General features: G+C 36.2%; 3 protein-coding genes across 3 annotated transcripts; 2 read left to right on the forward strand and 1 right to left on the reverse strand.

Moving 5' to 3' along the window:
- Positions 1-2,626: 2,626 nt before the first annotated feature.
- LOC137745851 (1-(5-phosphoribosyl)-5-[(5-phosphoribosylamino)methylideneamino] imidazole-4-carboxamide isomerase, chloroplastic-like) lies at positions 2,627-6,126 on the reverse strand. The gene is made up of 8 exons (XM_068485882.1): positions 5,976-6,126; positions 5,817-5,881; positions 5,469-5,676; positions 4,968-5,053; positions 4,743-4,844; positions 4,262-4,395; positions 3,476-3,524; positions 2,627-3,005 (listed from the first exon to the last, which is right to left on the reverse strand). The coding sequence occupies exons 1-8, from the start codon at positions 6,100-6,102 to the stop codon at positions 2,829-2,831; spliced, it is 948 nt and encodes a 315-aa protein (XP_068341983.1). The 5' UTR covers positions 6,103-6,126; the 3' UTR covers positions 2,627-2,828.
- Positions 6,127-8,363: 2,237 nt separating this feature from the next.
- On the forward strand, positions 8,364-20,112 carry LOC137745363 (uncharacterized protein At5g03900, chloroplastic-like). The gene is made up of 14 exons (XM_068485308.1): positions 8,364-8,874; positions 9,097-9,204; positions 9,273-9,376; positions 9,463-9,546; positions 9,684-9,771; positions 9,866-9,931; positions 10,877-10,966; positions 11,516-11,581; positions 17,690-17,832; positions 17,926-18,012; positions 18,094-18,157; positions 18,364-18,507; positions 19,056-19,219; positions 19,584-20,112. The coding sequence occupies exons 1-13, from the start codon at positions 8,479-8,481 to the stop codon at positions 19,197-19,199; spliced, it is 1,584 nt and encodes a 527-aa protein (XP_068341409.1). The 5' UTR covers positions 8,364-8,478; the 3' UTR covers positions 19,200-19,219; positions 19,584-20,112.
- Positions 12,386-13,782, forward strand: LOC137746251 (uncharacterized). The gene is made up of 2 exons (XM_068486327.1): positions 12,386-13,334; positions 13,655-13,782. The coding sequence occupies exons 1-2, from the start codon at positions 12,386-12,388 to the stop codon at positions 13,687-13,689; spliced, it is 984 nt and encodes a 327-aa protein (XP_068342428.1). The 3' UTR covers positions 13,690-13,782.
- Positions 20,113-20,131: the final 19 nt, after the last annotated feature.

Here is a 20,131-nt window from a genome sequence, read left to right on the forward strand (position 1 = left end):
GGAAGTGAGAGAGGGAGTAGTGGTTATGATTTTCCCGGGGATGGATGTTACTTTTAATGAAATACCATATTCGCCCCTCACTGTAGAGGGATATTGCAGGTACTGACCCTCAGTTTATTTATTTTATTTTATTTTTTGGTATTGTGACCTTACATGACGACGTGAGTTCAAACCATCTCGGTGACTAATCTAACATTTAACTTACTAACGCTATCGTTCAACTCAGTTTAGTCATTTGAATTGGAGATGGAAAACTATTTCTTTAAAAACTATATTTTTAAGGATAATACTTGTCTACTCACAATGATGAATACTCACTTTTTGATTTTGTCCGAAAATAATTTAACACTTATTTTATTGTTTTTTTTTAAATTGACGACTTATTTAAAAAAAAAATTTTACTTAAAACAAAGAATATGTGATATCTTTTATTGGGCCAACAATAATATAAATTGAAGATAAGAACTCTTAATAAAGATTGAGCTTAGCCTTACAATGGATTAACAATAATTTGAATCGAATATAAAACCTCACTTATAAAGTAAAGAGGAATACTATTAGTACTAAGTGACATGTATTGTTCTATTTTGAATGTGCTATATTTAAGAGTAGTGGCTAAATATAGCACAATCATTGGAGATGGTTAGTAATGAGAGACTTTTCAGTGTATCGGAAACACGTTTTGGTTTACCAAGTGTCATAATAACTTATTGGATACTTGAAAATTATTTTAACCATTTGCATTAGGATACTTATTATACAAGACCGTGTTTTTTAGCACACTAAAAAATTCATCTTTAGTAACCCTGTTTTGACATGATAAACACACGAATAAATTGTAGCAATGGTCCATCAATTAAAAATCCATTATTATTGGTCCCTCAACTTATCAAAATGTGTAACTATAGTCATTTTTATCAATTTCGTCAAAATTTTGTCAAAATAAGTTATGTTGGAATGACCATTTATACAATTAGGATCTCTCAACTCATCAAAGTGTGTAATTATGGTTCTTTTCGTCAACTACGTCAAAATTTTTGTCAAAACGAGTTATGTTGGAAGAACCATTATTACAATTGGGTTAAAGTTAAGGCACCATTTCTCCAGTTGAATTAAAGTTGAGGGACCAATGATAATGAATTTTTAGTTGAGGAACCATAGCTGCACGTTTTGATGAGTTGAGGGATCAATGGTAATGAATTTTTAGTTGAGGAATCATTACTCCAATTGAGTTAAAGTGAAGGGATCATAACTACAATTTACTCTAAACACGCTTATCAACCAAAAAAACTAGTATTTCATGAAAATTGCTTTTTCTCTCTTTTTTTTTTTTTTTTTTTTTTTTCTCAGCTTGTTTACTATTGAATGATTGCTTCACTTGGATAGCCTGACAGTGATACAAACAGAAAATTATTATTGTTGCTACAGAAAATTCTCTTCGTAGCATGTTATTGCATTTTCTTGTACAAATTTTTTTTCTTCTGAACATTTTTGGAGGCTTGAAAAAAATCTTCATGATATTCTTGCCCGTAAGACAATTCATATTGAGCAAGTTTTGTACGACTCTCTTCGCAAAAATTTGCATGGTTTTTGCTATAAAAGATATGAAAGTCTTAGTTGTGCCATAAAATGTGAGAGAAAGTGTATAGTGATGAATGTTAGAGTGTAAGTTGTATATGAGATTTTGGAGGAAATTAAAATTGATTTACCAATTAACGTGGTCATTTTGGGTTGCACCGTTCTATTTTAAAAATATATAATCAATATGTGTAGTACGAAGTAGACGTTATCATTGCTATAAGTGATGATAAATACAAAATAAAAACAAGAATTACAAAATAGTGGATAAGAAATTCACCATGTAGCAAAGCTAGCTAATACCTCTCAAATAGTATCCGTAGATGTAATAACCATAGTTATTCACCCATTCAAGCTTGATGATTACATTTATAAATGAATTATTATAGGTATTACTCGCGAGTACAAATGTATAAAATTAAATCGTTTATTTTGTGTAGCAGAGTTAAAGTTTCTCACGATGAGGCCAGGCTGTGCACTCTCAACCCCAATCTGATAGCTGAAGTAGCAAATTTAGAAAATATTCTTTGGTTTGAGCATCCTACTCGTGTGAAAGATTTAAATTGAAATATTTTTTAATTTTCTTTAGCAAGACCCACCACCAAAAGATGCAAGTTTTTATTCACATTTTTCCAACAAAAATGAATATTTTACATCTCGTCATTGGATGCAAGTTTTTATTTAAATTTTCCAACAAAAATGAATATTTTACCTCTCGTCATTGGAGAGATTTCTGGCCAACTAAAAAATACATCTCTCAAGGTTTTTTGCATCCCATTGGAGATGCATTAATTACTTTATTTTACGAAAAACCTACCTATTAATCCAAAAACTATGTTTCTTTCCCATCACTAACAAACATAAAGAAAATTTTCATTTCCTATCCCCTAGGAAAAGCATGGGAAATCATCTCCCATGAATAAACACAGCCTAGAAGTAATACATGACAAACTCTGAGCTTAATTTTATATCTTAAGGCTCCAATCTTGATCTGTATCTTAAGGCTCCAAACTCAGTTTCGGCACATTATCCAGATGCAAATTTTCACTGACCCAAAAAAATAATAGCTCATAACTTACAACGCGGCATTTGTCGAAGTTACAGAGCTGAACTCTCCTATGCAATGAATTTTCAAAATACATAAACCAGAATAACCTAGATGTCAAAATAGTGCACACATAGAACCGAAACCAGAATAACCTAGATGTCAAAATAGTGCGCGCACAGAACCGAAAGATAATGGAAATGCGCTAAACAGTCAAGGACTCCTGCTGGGCATGCCAAGCAACGACGTCTTTGTATGACAAGTTGCCTCCAAAAACATCCAAAGCGCTGCCAACAGTAACATCTACGTGTCCCAGTCCTGCCACTTTAATCCTCTCTAAATCAGCCATTACAGTCACACCACCAGCATAAGTTACAGGAATCTGGCACCCAAAAACATAGCCTATAAGTAATTTGAACATGTACAATGCATGAACGTAAGAATTTCAAAATGTCTGCTCCCCATGCCTGATTCTCTACCATAACATGAGTGCAGCATGTAGCCCCAAGCCTTCTGGCTTAATCAGAATAATAAAGTCTCATGCTTGACGGCTTTGTACCAATGGGGCATATGCATTTGAATAACCATTCACTATACAAATGATTTAGATCACAACAATCATGGCTCAGTTCTCTGTCTTTCCAAGGTCATCTATGTGCAGAATAAAATAATATTTCGACTCTGTTCAACTGAGCATAAAACAGCCAACAGTAGTCTAAATAGAAATGTGGAATATTTTTTTGGTGAAATGATGAGATGGAGCTACATTTCCAGCAACAACCTATATGATTTTAAAAACCTGTGCAGTTAGCAAAAGACATAAATGTGCCATTTTATTACAAAGTTACCAACCGGTGAATGCTTTCCAAGCAACGTCACAAGCTCCTCATCAATGCCCAGCCTGCGATAAGCAAATATAAGATTTGTTAGAACTCAACAGATAAACATGTTTGCCTTTTTCAAATATTGGATGTCAGGTTGGGGGTTTGGGGATGGTACTCATACTGATATGCAATTGTAAGCTTTCAACAAGTATAGTAATTAACTAAACAAACAAATTAGCAGACCATCTGGAATTGGCAAATGTATTATCAGTATAGTTATTCTAAAAATTTACGGCCAGCAATAAACTTCAAATGAAATTATAGCAGAAGCTAAATTCAAAATTGGATCTTCTTTAAACTCGATCCATCAGAAATGGAAGAAAAATAACACATTATTATAAATTAATCCATCGTTTACTTGAATAGTGGATTTGACTCAAAACTCAAAAGTGATATAGTTTTATCTGTAAATAGGGGGAAAATTCTTGATATCAGAAAAAAGTGTGAATGGGAACAAGAAAGGATATAGGAAAGAAAAAGAAAAGAAAAGCATTTACCAAGAACACGATGCATCAAACTCATGGACCTTTAAAAATTGCATTTCTCAGTTGTCAATACGAGAGCACAGAAAGCTAAAGCCCCAGTTAGATTTCTCAGGCAAGGAGAAATCATTTAATTCCATTATGGAATATCATTTTCCTTTAACTACTAATTATAGTCGAAACCTCTTTTTAAGGCATTAATATTGTAAAATTCGGTTGGACCAGCGTATCTCTTGAAGCAATGGAATAAAATGGCAACATATATGACTTACTTTTTCCCTTCAACATCAACACCATGTACCAGAAATTCATCTGCAAAGTTGGCAAGAAAATTCAATATTTCCTCATCAAGATTCACGTCACTGAACTTCTGCCATCTATCCGTGACGATTGCATATTTACCATCCTGCACATTAAAGCAATTCATATATGAAAATTAAGACCAACATTTAAAAGCCTAGAAAATAGGTAGTCAAAAATACTTAAGGAAAACATTAAGAATAAGAAAAGCTCTAATAATGATTTGATATTTTTAGTGCTGATATGAAGATTTGCAATTGTCTCTGAAAATTGCTACTCTAGTCAAACAACACCAATATGATCTCAGTTTTCATTAAACTCGGATTACAACGAATCAAATACACATAAAAACTGCTTAAGATGAAAGTACATAAATAACTCTGCTTAGCCTTGAAAAGAAAATAAACAAATAGACAATAACAAAGGAGGTATGGTTCTTCGTTAGCTTCATACCCTCTTTCTGCAGCTAAGGTCCAAAACAAGCCTCTCTTTTCCAACAACAAGAACAAGATCTTTAAGCCTTTCAAGGTCCATTTGTCCATTGTTAAATACATACTACAAAAACAAAAAAAAAAACACCATGCCAAATGTAAAGAAATGATTTCGTGACACAAATTGATCTAAATAAATCTTCTTTAATATATAGGTGTAAAAGGTGGAAAAAATGTGGTAACTTACCGAGGTGACGATGACATGGCTAGCCCCTTCTTCTATGTAACGCAAACAATTTTCTGAATTGATCCCACCTCCTACTTGCAAGCCACCTAGATTATACCAGTCCTCGCAGCAAGGTCAGCAGAGGAAAATCTGTAAGTTCCAAACATATCATCAACGATAGAGATTAAGGTGAAATAGCATACTCCCAAGGCACTCAACCAACTTGAAAATCTCAGTATCTGCAATAATAATTAGACGCCGATGTTTTTGCAGAATTGCTAAGTATCTGAAGCTAAGTAACAATCTTTTGATCTAATTTACACTCATCCAGCCAAACTACTATCTCTTGAACTGCACATTGAGATTCGAAACTGATAGATGAATCCGATAAGAATCACTTCTCTAATATTACCAAAATAATTACTAGACGACTAATTTTAATCTTTTGATCCGAAAATTGTTAAATAATATCTAAAACAGCAACAGAATATACAAGAACAAGAAGGCAGGCAATAGACCCACCAGGATAGGCATGCAAAGCTTCAATGGCTGCAGCTCTACTAAAAGGGTCAGCTCCAAGCATGATCACATGACCACCTGTAAGCCCATCTTCTTTATACATCTTTGCATACTCCGCCGCGGACTTATCCGACACAAAATTGGTAACAAGAACCGACCCATCATCCTTCGAATCCGAAAGGGTAGACCCAACAATCTGCTTCACTTTACCCTGAAGTAAAAATCAAATAACAAACTCAGAAATCCCAAAAGAAAGATAATTCAGCTCATCACAAAAACATATATAACCGACTTACAGAAAACCCCAAATGATTCAAAAGAATGAGATTTGATAAACTGAAGTTGCAGTACCTTGTGTATGTCAATGCAAGGCCGGAAGCGAACAGCGCAGCGGATCGAAATCCGCCGGGTGAATCCTGCACCAGATAATGGGAAAATGCGCGTTGAATTACTGTATGAAAAGGGTAAATACCAAAGTAGAAGATGAAACGGAAGCAGAAATATACTTACCGGAGGCCATGGAAGGTCTGGCAGTCAAAATTTTAGGCCTTTTTGCGCCGAAAATTGAAGAGCTCGGAAGCCTGTGAAATGTACGAACATCGGAAGAGAAAGCGGCATTGAAGGTCTCAACTTTCATTCTGCTTCTGTTTCAGTCCAGGTTGAAGGCTTGAAGCAGAAGAGCGTGACTTGGGTTCCGATATGTATCCAAAGGACGGGGTATTTATGTCAAATCACCCAAGGTTGGGTTTTTTTTTTCCTTCCTTCACATTGGCCACCATGTTTTTAATTTTTACAATCCACTCCCGAAAATTTTACAACTGCATCAGTTTATAGGAGGGTTTTGCGCGTATAAGTTTTTAAGCCATTGTTAATATTAAGAGACTTTTTATATTAGCTTCCCACCAAATGTTGAATGCATTCCACATTAAAATTTAGTATTAAATGACTTATTTACCCTATTATGCAATGACAATTTTGACCTTATTAAGCTTAAAAAAAAAAAATCTATATACCAAATCACTTTTAACGTGTTATTTACCTTCTTCAAGTATCAAAACCATTCCAACCCTCTATTGTTGAACAAAACTCTAACTAATGAAACTACAAACATGTTGATTGAGAAAAAAAATTTGATGAATGAAATAAGAAATCGATGTTTCGGCAGCTTCACATGAGGTAAGACTTCATATTTTTTATTGTTTTAGTGATTTTGATGACATCGATAATTATTTTATTTTGCTTTTGATGAGTTATTCAAGCTTCTAAATTTGTAAGATCCCACATCGTCCAGGGAAGTGGATCATGTAAGCTTTATATGTAAATTCCTATCTCTACCTAGCACGAGGCGTTTTGGGAGCTCACTGGCTTCAGGTTTCATCGGAACTCCTAAGTTAAGCGAGTAATGCGCCAAAACAATCCCATAATTGGTGACCCACTGGGAAGTTCTCGTGTGACTTCTCATAAACAAAATCGTGAGAGCGTAGTCGGGACCCAAAGGAGACAATATCATGCCACGATGGAGTCGAGTCTAGGATGTGGTGGGAGCCCGGGCGAGGATGTGACAAAATTCGTATTCATCTTTTAGGGATCAGATGGATTACATGAAGAATGAAACACCAAAAACTACCACTAAATATTAAAAACTGACAACATGGGTTTTAATGATGGAATTGAAAACAATCCACATATGCTTTAAATCTCAGGCGGCATCTTTTGTCAAAATTCTAGTATGAAATTTTTGTTCAAATTAAAAGTTTTATAAGATTTAAGAAATGTGGGGGGGTGTATAGAAAACATGGGGAGCATGTAGAAAATGTAAGGTGTATATTAAGAATGGGGGTTGTGATATGTATTATGGGGAAGTATGTGAGGTATATTAAGATAATTTTAATTGAAAAAAATAAATGTGGGATGTATTAAGTATTTGAGGTTTATTCAACAATTTGTGAGATGTTAATATAATTAGTCATATTAAAAAACACTTCAAACTGAAACACATGATTACAAGTGAACATTTGAGGTGAATGAAGTTGAACTTTTACCGTAAGATTAATAGATATTTTTATTAATTAATGAAATCCTTTTTATCAACCAAAAAGGATGAAAAAACAATTTAGTCTTCTATCACAAAAAAGGCAATAATGTAATTTCACATGTCCAAATTTTATTTTATTTTATATTAAAACCTCATCTACAGGTGATGTTAAAATATCTGTACTATTTAAAATTAAAAAAATAAAAAACAAAAAACCAAAATCCTGTCACTCCCCCCCACATTCTCTCTTTCTCTCATTTATACATACAAAATATGTGACGAATGATAGTATAGAAATTAATCGAACTCTTTATAAGGATCATACTATGCAATGTCCACTTTTCTTTCTGATCGAATATTCATATAAAAACTTATAGTCGTTAGGGTATTTTTAGTTTAAATATGATTTCCAACAAAACTTTTTGTTAAAATACCATAAGTTTAGCTTAGGTACTGAGAGAAAAGTCAAGCAGAACATATTCATAAATACTACTATAATTCAAAATACTTACATGATCGATACTTTATCTAATCGTGTTTTTCTTGACTGGCCAACTTTTTTATGTTGCTGGATGAATCTTTTCATATGTTTCATACTTTTGTTGTATATACATGTGATAAACAATAAATTTACACGATAAAAATAATTTTTTTTAGTAGATCTATATTTTTACACTAAAAAAAAAAGAATTTGACTAAATTATACGACAAACATAATTAAAGATGAAAAAGTTGCACCAATGGCTATATTTTCTATTTCATTTTTCAGTAATGACAGTTTTTAATAAAAATTTTCCGAATTAATATTTTCCAAATTAATATTTGTCTATTTTATTTTATTTTGGTTGGTGAAACTCGATAAGAGTCCAGCAGGTTCAATTCGAAGCTCTGCAATTCTGAGCCACTCGCCAAGAGTTCCATGGCCACAACAACTTAGCAAAAACCCACACAACTTCCGAACCAAAATTCAATCCGTCAATGGCGTCGATTGCCACCTGCTTCACGCTTCCGCAGAAGCCCCACTGTCCTCGCCGTCGCATCTTCAAATCCTCACTCCTCCCCATCCCTCCCAGAACCTTCCGTCTCCACCCGACGCCAGTTTTCCCGGGATTTGGCGCCAAGTTTCGGGAATCTAGGGGTTTGGTGTCGGCGGTGAAGTCGAGCCTCGACGCCGCCAGCGCTGCAATCAGGCCCGGCGGAGCTGTGGAGAGCGATAAGTTGCCTTCGGATGTGAGGAAGCGAGCGATGGAAGCTGTGGACGCTTGTGGAGGGAGAGTGACGATTGGTGACGTGGCTGGCCGGGCTGGGCTCAAGCTTAACGAAGCTCAGAACGCTCTGCAAGCTCTCGCTGCTGACACTGAAGGATTCTTGGAGGTAGTTATTTTCAAAAAAGTTTAGAACTTGGAGTTGTTTCGAAAATGTTTGTGAAGAAAATGAATGGGGTGTGTAGGATTGTTTAGTTATTTTAAAAAATTTATGAACTTGTAGTTGTTTTCCAAAATGTTTGCGAAGAAAATGATGGGGGTTGTAGGTTTGTTTAGTTATTTTTTCGTTTGTGGGTGAGTGCAATTGTTCTTTTCAAGATGGTCCCAACAGGTTTCGGATGAAGGCGACGTGCTCTACGTTTTCCCCAAGGATTATCGGGCGAAGCTTGTGGGAAAATCGCTTAGACTGAGAGTTGAGCCTGTGCTTGAGAAGGCAAAGGTAGTAACTTTGTGGAATTTTTGGCTATAATGTTTGGCAATTGGAACTAACATATTGCGTTTTTGCAGGCTGGGGTTGAGTATGTAGCGAGGGTTTCGTTTGGAACTGCCCTAATTGCTTCCATTGTTCTTGTTTATACTGCAATTGTTGTTGCTCTGTCTTCTGGTAGAAGGTAAGTTTCCAGGGTAAATGTTATTATCTTATTGTTAAATGTTTTCTTTATGGGCAGAATGGTTGACACTAGTATTTTGGTTACAGTGAAGATGACAATCGTGGAAGACGTGGAGGAAGGTCATATGATTCAGGGTTCACTTTTTACATGAATCCCGGTGACCTCTTTTGGTAATACCTTCTTCTATACTTCCTTGTTAAGTACGTTTTTCATAATACTGTGGAATGGTTTCAGATTTAGTTATTTTAGTTGTTGGAACTTGTAAGAGACTTTTGCTCACACCTTGTTTACTATTTATTTCATTAAGGTACTGGGATCCATATTACTACAGGAGGCGACGAGTACAAACAGAACGAGTTCAAACAGATGATAACAAGATGAATTTTGTTGAATCTGTATGTGATGGATTTAATCATCTTTTTTCTATTGTCTCTTTGCTAGTTTTGTATTTGAAGAAGAAAGTATTGACTTTATGATGTTGTCTTTTAGATTTTCTCATTTGTATTTGGCGATGGTGATCCAAACCAAGGAATCGAAGAAGAGAGATGGAAGTTGGTAATAATCGAGCACTGAGTTCAGTGGTTTGTTGCTTTCAACAATTTGTTTCATTTCATTGGTTGTGTTGGTATGCTTTTATATGTAATTAGATTTCTGTCTTGTCAGACTAAACCAGCATATAGGGGTATTTATAACTCTCTCTCTCTCTCTCTCTCTCTCTCTCTCTCTCTCTCTCTCTCTCTTTCTCTCTCCCTCTCCCTCTCTCAATCAAGCTACATTCACATAGTACCCCCTCTTAAAATCTTGCAAGGACCTTGTAGGCTTGACTTTGAAATAGGATATGGTATTTTGTCATAGATTCTTATGCTATCCTTGATTTAATACTTTGAAAGAATATACAGGAATTTATGGCTTTCGTTGAGGTCAAATACAGGAGTTTACGACTTTAATCATCTTTTAAAGCATTATATTTATTTAACAACAATCTCTTTCATGTGTTTATGTAAAATCCAAAACAAGAAAGAAAAAAGGGAATTATTAGGTTAAAGTAGTGCGCTGAATTCGTCTATGACTTCAGTTGGTAAAAATGTGGAAGTTGTAGAAATGGGGATTGTGTAATTGGCGGATAGCTTTTTGACTAGATCAAAACAAGAGAACTGCGCTGGTCTTGTGCTTGGGAATTGTCATGATTGTTTTGAAGCTGTTGTTACATCCCCAAAGCTATATATAAACTATATGATGTGATATTGGAAAATGTAGGATTTTCACAAATACTGAAGGTAATTGGGGATCCTCTCTTTGAAAAAATTGTCGTCCACCTATGGTATAGTCCTAGAACTTCCGTAGTTGTATGACTCTTTGTGTTATTCCTAAAGTTTGATAGTCTGTTGCTACTTATTATCTCAGCACTGTTTTTTTTTTTTTTTTTTCTTGTCATTAAAAATTATGATAGATATGTATGAAAGTATAATGAGAAAATTATCCCTTGAATTGTAAATGCAGATCGGACAATACATATCCTCTAAAGGTGGTGTTGTTGCAGCTGAAGAACTTGCTCCATATCTTGATATAGAATCTTCAGGGGATATTCTGGTAAATATATATATTTTTTTTTCTGTTGTCATGTTCGTTTGAGTTTCCAAACTCTTGTAATGGAGTTTTTCTTGTATTTGGAGAATCTGTTACTTCCAGCTTAGATTAGATTATTTATGGTTAATAGTAAGCACTTGCATCCATTGGTTAGTTAATTTAACACATCAGAATATTGGAGAAGTTCAGCATGCATTGCATTGTATCCGTGCTAAGCACTTTCATCTGTAAAGTCAAATCACGTTTGCATAATTCCTCATAAGAGATTCGAACAAAAATTGTTCAAGTAAATGGTGCTTCAAAACTTCATACTCAATAATGTAGATAATAATCATGATCTTTTATTTGTTTCTTTATAAATGAAAAAGCTTCCAAACAACTGTCGAGTTCACCTATTTTGTTTTTGTGTGGTTGGGCTTTTTATTGAGCACTTCAGTCAGTTCAAACTCTACATGACCTTGAAGTTTTCAGTTTCTTTTACTATATTCAGCATTTTCCTTTTAAATTTTTATTATGCTGCTTGACATTTTTTTTACTTTCTGTTAATTTCAGAATGATGAAACATACATTTTACCTGTTCTGTTAAGGTATGAGGGTCAGCCTATCATAGATGAAGAGGTATGTTTAACGTTGCTGTTTTTAAATAAATGGCTTCTATTTTGTCTTCTTTCTCCATATACATAGGGGTGGGCCATCGACCAATCCAAACCATATTGGTTGGTTTGGTTTGGATTGGTTTTGACCAAGAAAAAAGTCAAACAATTTAAAAACCAAACCGAATCGACCATGTTAACTGAAGCAGCCAGCCATTGTAGACTTGTAGCAGCCAGCCATTGTAGACTTGTTAACTAAATCAGTCATTGTTGACTAAAGAATTAGGAAATCAGACATGTTTTCCATTGTAATTAATAAAGTAGTTGTAAGCTGTAAAGTTAGGTATAGGCAGTAGTTTCATAGCAGTGTTTTTATGACTTCTTGTACTGGTTTCATACCTGATCATCATTGCTTGTATTCCTATATAAATCCTCCGATTGGGAGATGAATAGATCAAGAAATTAACTCTATTTTGGCATGGTATCAGAGCCATTCTGATCCAAAAGGAGTTTCTATTCTGATTAACCTACTGGCACTACTGCCATCTACCCCATAAGACCTGCAGAATAGCAGGCCTTCTACTTTCATACGAATCCAATCTCTCTTTGGCCATATCTGCCAACATCACTACCCATATTGAGCTTGTTAACCATATATATTCCGCTGCATCTCTACCTAAATACTACCCCATACCCTATAAACCATACCTGTTGGAATCACCCAACAAACCCGTGCCATTGCCTCTTCCTCCTTGCATTTTGTTCCTGCATCTCTCTCAGTGAGACTGACTCTCTATTGTTTCAATAAAGAGAATTCGTTGCAGTAGTAATGGGTGACTCCAAGACCACTGTCTCAGCTGCTGTTACACAAAAAGATATGTCTCTGCATATCACCCCAGACAAGTTGGATGGGTCCAACTATTCCTCGTGGTCCCAAAGTGTCCGCATCTACATCACTGGCAGAGGCAAATGGTCTTATGTCAGTGGAAAAAATAAGGCACCAGCAGAAGCCGATGCATTGTATGCTATATGGCTTCTCAACTCCATGACTAGAGATTTGCGGGCCATTTTTCTCCAACTCTCTACTGCAAAAGATGTTTGGGATGCTGTTACCCAAACTTACTCAATTGAAAAAGATGCATCAAAATTATATGAACTTCGCCGTCAAGCACTGGCGACTCGCCAGAATGGTGAGCCTTTATCTGCATATTATGGTAAACTCCAGCAAACATGGCAAGAAATAGATTTCTTACGTCTTGGAAAATTGAAATGTGCTGATGATATTGCTGCTCGAGAGACAGAAATTTCAGAAGAAAGATTGTATGATTTTCTGGCTGGCCTTGATCCTCATTTAGATCATGTTCGCAGTCAAGTTTTGACTCAAACACCTTTGCCATCTGTTCGTGCTGCTTATGCTCTTGTGAATGCTGAAGCAAGTAGGCAAACCATTATGTTGGTTGGCCCACAAGTGGAAGGATCAGCCATGGTAGCTGCTTTGTCTCGATTTCCCCGTGGAGTCTCGAATTCTCGATCAGGTGGATCTAAAGTTACTGATACAAGGAAGTGTACTTATTGTGACAAGGATAAGCATACTAGGGACACTTGTTTTAAGTTGCATGGATATCCTGATTGGTGGGTTCAAAAGAAGGAAAATCAAAAGAAAAGCATTGTTGGATCACAAGCACACCTGTCTACACCAACGCCTTCCGTGCCTCGAGTAGATCAATCTGCTCACTCAGTTTCTCCTACTACTGCTTCCACTTCCTTAGTCGACGCAGGTAACTTTGGTTTTGCCTTGAACACCACATTTGGTGCTCCAAATAAACCTTGGATCATTGATTCGGGGGCTTCTGACCATATGACCAATAACTCTTCATGGTTTGCTTCTCACACTACTCCACCTTTAAATACCGTTAAAGTTGCTAATGGTATTTCCACTCCAGTGCTTAGAGCAGGCTCCATCTCATTAACACCATGCCTATCTCTCTCATCTGTTTTACATGTTCCTAATCTTTCTCACAATTTGCTTTCTATTGGTAAACTCACAAATCAACTAAACTGTCTTGCCATCTTTTCTCCTACTCATTGTTGGTTTCAGGATATTCGAACGAAAGCGTTGATTGGTCATGGTAGAGAGAGGGGAGGTCTATACTACTTGGACTTACCACCAGATTGTGAGAAGACAAGTTACAGTTGTCAAGTGGAAGCTAAACAATTTGAAGCTTCTGAAAAAATTTGGTTATGGCACAAAAGATTGGGACATCCTTCCTTTCAGTACCTGCAATATCTATTCCCTTCTTTATTTTCTAAAGTCAAGGTTTCTAATTTTCATTGTGAAACTTGCATCTTTTCTAAAAATCATCGTGTCTCATTTCCTTTAAGCTCCAATAAAAGTGATGTTCCTTTCTCTCTTATTCATTCTGATGTTTGGGGACCATTTCATATTCCTACTCATACTGGTGCTAAATACTTTGTCTCTTTCATTGATGACTGCACTCGAGTTTCTTGGGTATACTTACTAAAAAATAAGAGTGAGGTTATGTCTGTTTTTCCAATATTTCATCAAATGATTCAAACCCAATTTAATGCTAAAATTCAAGTTGTTCGATCTGACAATGGGAAAGAGTATTTGAATTATGGACTTGGAACATTTTTTCAACAAGAAGGTATCATTCATCAAACATCTTGTCCACATACTCCTCAACAGAACGGTATAGCAGAACGTAAAAATCGTCACCTCTTGGATGTGGCTAGATCTTTATGTTTTGCTATGCATGTTCCTAAACGTTTTTGGGGTGATACCATTCACATAGCTGTTTTTCTTATCAATCGCATGCCATCACGTGTTCTCTAATTTCAAACACCTATCCAAACCCTTTCTCAGTATCATTCTCTTCCTTCACTCCTTCATATTCCTCCAAAAGTGTTTGGTTGTGTCTGCTATGTTCATGTCCACATGCAAAATCGTGATAAGTTGGATCCTCGAGCCATCAAATGTATGTTTATTGGCTATTCTGCTACTCAGAAAGGGTATCGATGTTACTATCCTCCCAATGGGAAAATTTTTGTCTCTATGGATGTTACCTTTCAGGAACAAGAGGCTTATTTTTCAGAGGGAGATTCGGTCACTTCTCTTCAGGGGGAGATGGGGAGTAAGGAGGAAGAGCAGTGGCCACTTGACATTGGTGGTATGCATTTTTCGGATGAACACTTGTCTGATGCCGGTGATGGTCCAAATTTGCCTAATGATGAGGCAAAGAGTGAAAAAATATTGAAGGTATATGAGAGGACAAGAAAAAGGGGAGATAAAGGAAAAGAAAAAGAAAAAGTGGCTGATGAGATAGACCACCCACATATATATCCCCTCATTGACCAACTCTCTGACCAATCAGCTACTACTCATACGAATTATCCTGAGGTAACCACTCATTCTCCTTCTCTTCAGCCTACTATATTTGATGAGTCCAATCATGAGATTTCATTAAGTGCTGATCCAATTGAACCACATCATGAGTCTGTTTCTCGTTATCCTATTCGAGAAAATCGAGGGATACCCCCTGTTCGTTATGGTTATTCTTCTACAAAGGGTATTCAATATCCCATATCTAATTTTGTTTCATCTCATCGCTTGTCAGACTCTTATATAGCTTTTGCAAACCAATTGTCATCAGTCTCAATTCCTAACAAGTTACAGGATGCTCTTAAAAATCCAAAATGGAAAAAAGCTAGGATTGAAGAGATGGAAGCTCTTCGAAAAAACTCCACTTGGGAACTGGTTAAACTTCCTGAAGGCAAGAAACCTGTTGGGTGTAGATGGGTGTTCACAATAAAGCATAAAGTTAATGGTTCAGTGGAGAGGTACAAGGCCAGATTGGTAGCCAAAGGTTATACTCAAACCTATGGCATTGATTATCAAGAGACATTTGCGCCGGTAGCAAAGATCAACACTATTAGGGTTCTTATGTCATTGGCAGCAAATCTGGGGTGGCCTCTACGACAGTTTGATGTGAAAAATGCATTTCTACATGGAGACTTGGATGAAGAGATATACATGGATCTTCCTCCTGGATTCACTACCACTTGTGATATTGGCAAAGTATGTAGGTTGAGAAAGTCCTTGTATGGATTGAAGCAATCACCAAGGGCATGGTTTGGCAGGTTCGCTCAATCCATGAGAAATTATGGGTTCAAGCAAACTCAGGCTGACCATACCTTATTTCTTAAGCATGATAAAGGTAAACTTACAGCCTTAATTGTTTATGTGGATGATATGGTGGTTACAGGTAATGACGTCGAGGGAATTCAAAAACTTCAAATGTATCTAGCCAAGGAATTTGAAATGAAGGACTTGGGTACTTTGAAATATTTCTTGGGTATTGAAGTTGCAAGATCAAAGCATGGCATTTTTCTTTCTCAAAAGAAATATGTAATAGACTTATTAACTGAGACTGGGATGTTAGCTTGTAAACCTGCAGACACACCAATTGAGCAAAACCATAGATTAGGAGACTATCCTGATCAAGTTTCGGCTAACAAGGAAAGATACCAAAGATTAGTTGGGAGGTTGATTTATTTGTCTCATACACGACCTGACATAGCCTATGTTGTAAGTGTGGTGAGTCAATTTATGCATAGGCCAAGTGAAGCCCACATGGATGCTGTACAACGCATTCTCAGGTATTTGAAGTCTGCTCCTGGAAAAGGCTTGATGTTTTCCAATCATGGACATCAAGAAGTTGAAGGATACACTGATGCAGATTGGGCTGGGTCAGTAACTGATCGCAGATCGACTTCTGGATACTTTACATTTGTTGGAGGAAATCTAGTTACTTGGCGCAGTAAGAAGCAACATGTAGTGGCTAGATCTAGTGCTGAAGCTGAATTTAGAGGTATGGCACACGGCGTGCAAGAATTGTTATGGCTCAAGATTTTGTTGAGAGAATTGGGTTTCAATTCTACAAAGCCATCAAATCTTTATTGTGATAACAAAGCCGCCGTTAGCATTGCTCATAATCCAGTTCAACATGATCGTACTAAACATGTTGAAGTGGATAGGCACTTTATTAAGGAAAGGTTGGTTGATGGTACCATTAACTTGCCTTATGTGAAGAGTGATGACCAGCTAGCAGATATTTTAACAAAGGCAGTGTCAAGTAGGATTTTCCATCTTTCACTCAGCAAGTTGGGCATTCGAGATATTTATGCACCAACTTGAGGGGGAGTGTTAACTGAAGCAGTCAGCCATTGTAGACTTGTTAACTAAATCAGCCATTGTTGACTAAAGAATTAGGAAATCAGACATGTTTTCCATTGTAATTAATAAAGTAGTTGTAAGCTGTAAAGTTAGGTATAGGCAGTAGTTTCATAGCAGTGTTTTTATGACTTCTTGTACTGGTTTCATACCTGATCATCATTGCTTGTATTCCTATATAAATCCTCCGATTGGGAGATGAATAGATCAAGAAATTAACTCTATTTTGGCAGACCATGTATCTTTTAATTATTAATTTATTTTCCACATGTCAACGTATTAGGTTATTTGAGACGATATACATATTATAAGTTGTAATGACTATTAACAATTGGGAGATGTATATGTATTTTATGCTTATATGAGTTTGTAATTAGTAAATCGTTTGCTGGCATGAGTTTTTATTTAATTGAAACTTAGTTCTATTTGACTTGATGAACTTTTTATGTTCCAAAAAACTTAATTTTTCAATTGAATTGGAATGGGCGAGATATATGGATGTTTAGAAGATTAAAACTCTTGAAATGTTGAACTTTTTTATTTATGTGTTGGATAGGCTTGAAACAATCGAACCAAACCAAATCAAACCAATTAATAATGGTTTGGTTCGGTTTCAATGGTGGTATTTGTCAAAACCGAACTGTTGAAATCTAGTTGGTTCAGTTATATTTTTGGTGTCAAACCGAATCAAAACCAATCCGTGCCCGCCCCTGCATATACATATAGAAATGAGAACTGTTGGATAAATAATGTTCTGTTTCCTGTGGCCTGGTACATGCTTGCAAATTGTGAAATCGTTCCATTTCTTTATTGGATTTCATTACATAAATGAAACAATATAATATGACTTTGTCATTCATTAAAAAATTGGTTATGATGCAGGGAAACATTCTGTACCAGTTTCCATCTCTACAGCGCACAGCGTCTTCTCAGAGGAGTGGAAGGAAGGAATATGTGGGGAGAAGATGGGCTGATTTTGTTGGAGGTGTTGACAAATTTTTCCAGGAGAAGAAGTGGCAATTCAGGTCATTTATTATGTTTGCTGTTGCCATTTATGTTGTGAATTCATCTGGAATTTAAAATGAAACAATCAAGTTTTCTGTGTTTGCACTTTACAGTAACACTAGCATTTCTGAGAGAGCAATGGTTGCTGGACTTGGTGGACTAAATTTATTTGGGGTTATCATTCTTGGAACCATCTTAAAGTATGTATGACTTGAACTTTGTAATTGCTTGGTTGTTTTTACTCTATATTGCTCTGATGCCCACCGCTTTCTTATTTGAAGGGATACTACAACTGCACCAGCTGGTTTTATTGAGTTTATTAATAGCATATTTCCACTACTTCAGGTATGATTTGATTTCAAACAAATTAAAGTTCCTTACCTGCAATCAAGAATTCATGCTTTTTTGTTAAATGGTTGGGTTCACACGCAATCCTTCTCTTTAATAGTGGATAGGGATTCCTCTTATGAAGCTATTCCTATATGAAGACCTGATTAACTCCTCAGGCACTATTGAGTTGGATTTTATCTTGCCTCACAATTATTTTGCAGATTTATGCTGGTTCTTTCTTTGCAATTCCTTTGTTCCGGTGGTTCCTCCTGCTTAAGACAAACGCTGACATAGAAAAAAGAAATAAAGCAAGACAGCAGTTTGCTCGATCCCTTGAATTGCCGGATATCTCACTTAGAAGAAAGGTAAATTGGTGCTTCTCTAGATTGTCTTGATTAATGGTTTCTATCTGAAACTTCACGTGTGCTTTGTCATTATTTAAATTTTTACTTGCAGTCTCGCACGCTAGTTTGTAGGGGATAGGTATCAGATCTATAAATGAAATTTCACCTAGTGCTGATCAAGCCCTCCCTCCCTCCCACTCTTAATGCATAAGGCCTATACTTGCTTGAGGAAGACAAACTCTCAATGATTGCGTTGCCATTGAAAACATACCAATCTTCTTAACTCAAAATTAAGTTGAACATACTAGTGCAGCAATGCTGCATTTGTTAACTGTTGTAAGATATGAAGTTTCAAACTAAAAAATAGTGGTAGTTTTCTTCACTTGAACGCTCACATGAGGTTGTCTTAGGGTGCAAGGTATAGGATTTTTCATAAGGTAACTGTGTACTTGTTGATGTAAAGACAACTGAAATAAAGAAAAAGGAACAAAGAACGGAAACTAGATGAACTCTGTTCCTTTAATGATAAAAACAATATTTAGTTATATATTTGCTGTATGATGTTTCAGCTCCTCAGTGCGCGGGACATGGCCCAAAAAACAGTCATAGGGCAGGATAGAATTGTATATAGCACGGACAAGGATTTGGTTGAGCAAGACTATGAAGCCCAAGAATGGGATAAGAGGTTTCAAGAAATCGAAAAGTCAGATTGAGAAGAGGATACTGTTACATGGTAAGTATATACATTTCTTGCCTTGGATGAAAATGATATTTGCATTTCTAGGTATCTTGTAAACAAATGCCACTGCAGGTATGGTTGGTTCATTGAGTACCTGAAAATTGAGTGCATTTGGTATATTTATCAGTTGCATGACTCCTTTTGGTAGCCTACGGATCAAAAGAGCAGATGTTCTAGGTTTATTTCTATTTGACGTATGTCTACTTGTTCGAGAACTTGAAACACGGTTCTCTAAAACAAACAGTTATTAGGTCAGGATTCAAGAATGCAAGGGTTACTAAGTTACAGTGAATCTCGTCATTTTTTTTTTTTTTTTTTTTTTCACATGCTGATTAGGCAATTATATTTTTTGTTACAGGGAGAGCTACTAGTGGTCTTCCTCAAGAATATTAGAGCTTCAAGCTGTCGATCGGCAAGCTTACGCACCCTTGGTGGTATTAGCATTTGTTTGAAGTGTACATTGACATTCTGGAGTTCTGGTGGGGTGCAACTGGGAAGAAAGTAAGAAACCTTGTAATATAGATCTCAGGTGGACAAACAAACTATTTTACACACGAAAGAATTTATGGATCACGAGGCTCACGTATATGTTTCTGCATCCCCTTGTGTCTGGAATTTGCAGAATCGGACACAAGTAGCTTTCCGTGGCCGTGAAAGTCACCTGAGAGGGAAAAAGAGGGGCCGATGCTGGCTTCTCACTTGTTAACTTTGTCGAATGAACTAATAGAATACTGAGTGTTAGAAACAAGCGCATCATAGTTGAGAATCCGCTGTTCATCTCGGGATTGTTTCGACTAATACTGTTTTGCATCAGTTATTACGACACTCGATATCCAGGAAACTTGAATAATTGAGAATCCGCTGTTCATCTCAGGTTTCGTTTTCTTTTGTTCTGAGACGTATTTA

Source organism: Pyrus communis, chromosome 9 (genome assembly GCF_963583255.1).
Source record: "Pyrus communis chromosome 9, drPyrComm1.1, whole genome shotgun sequence".
NCBI classification, from domain to species: Eukaryota; Viridiplantae; Streptophyta; class Magnoliopsida; order Rosales; family Rosaceae; genus Pyrus; species Pyrus communis.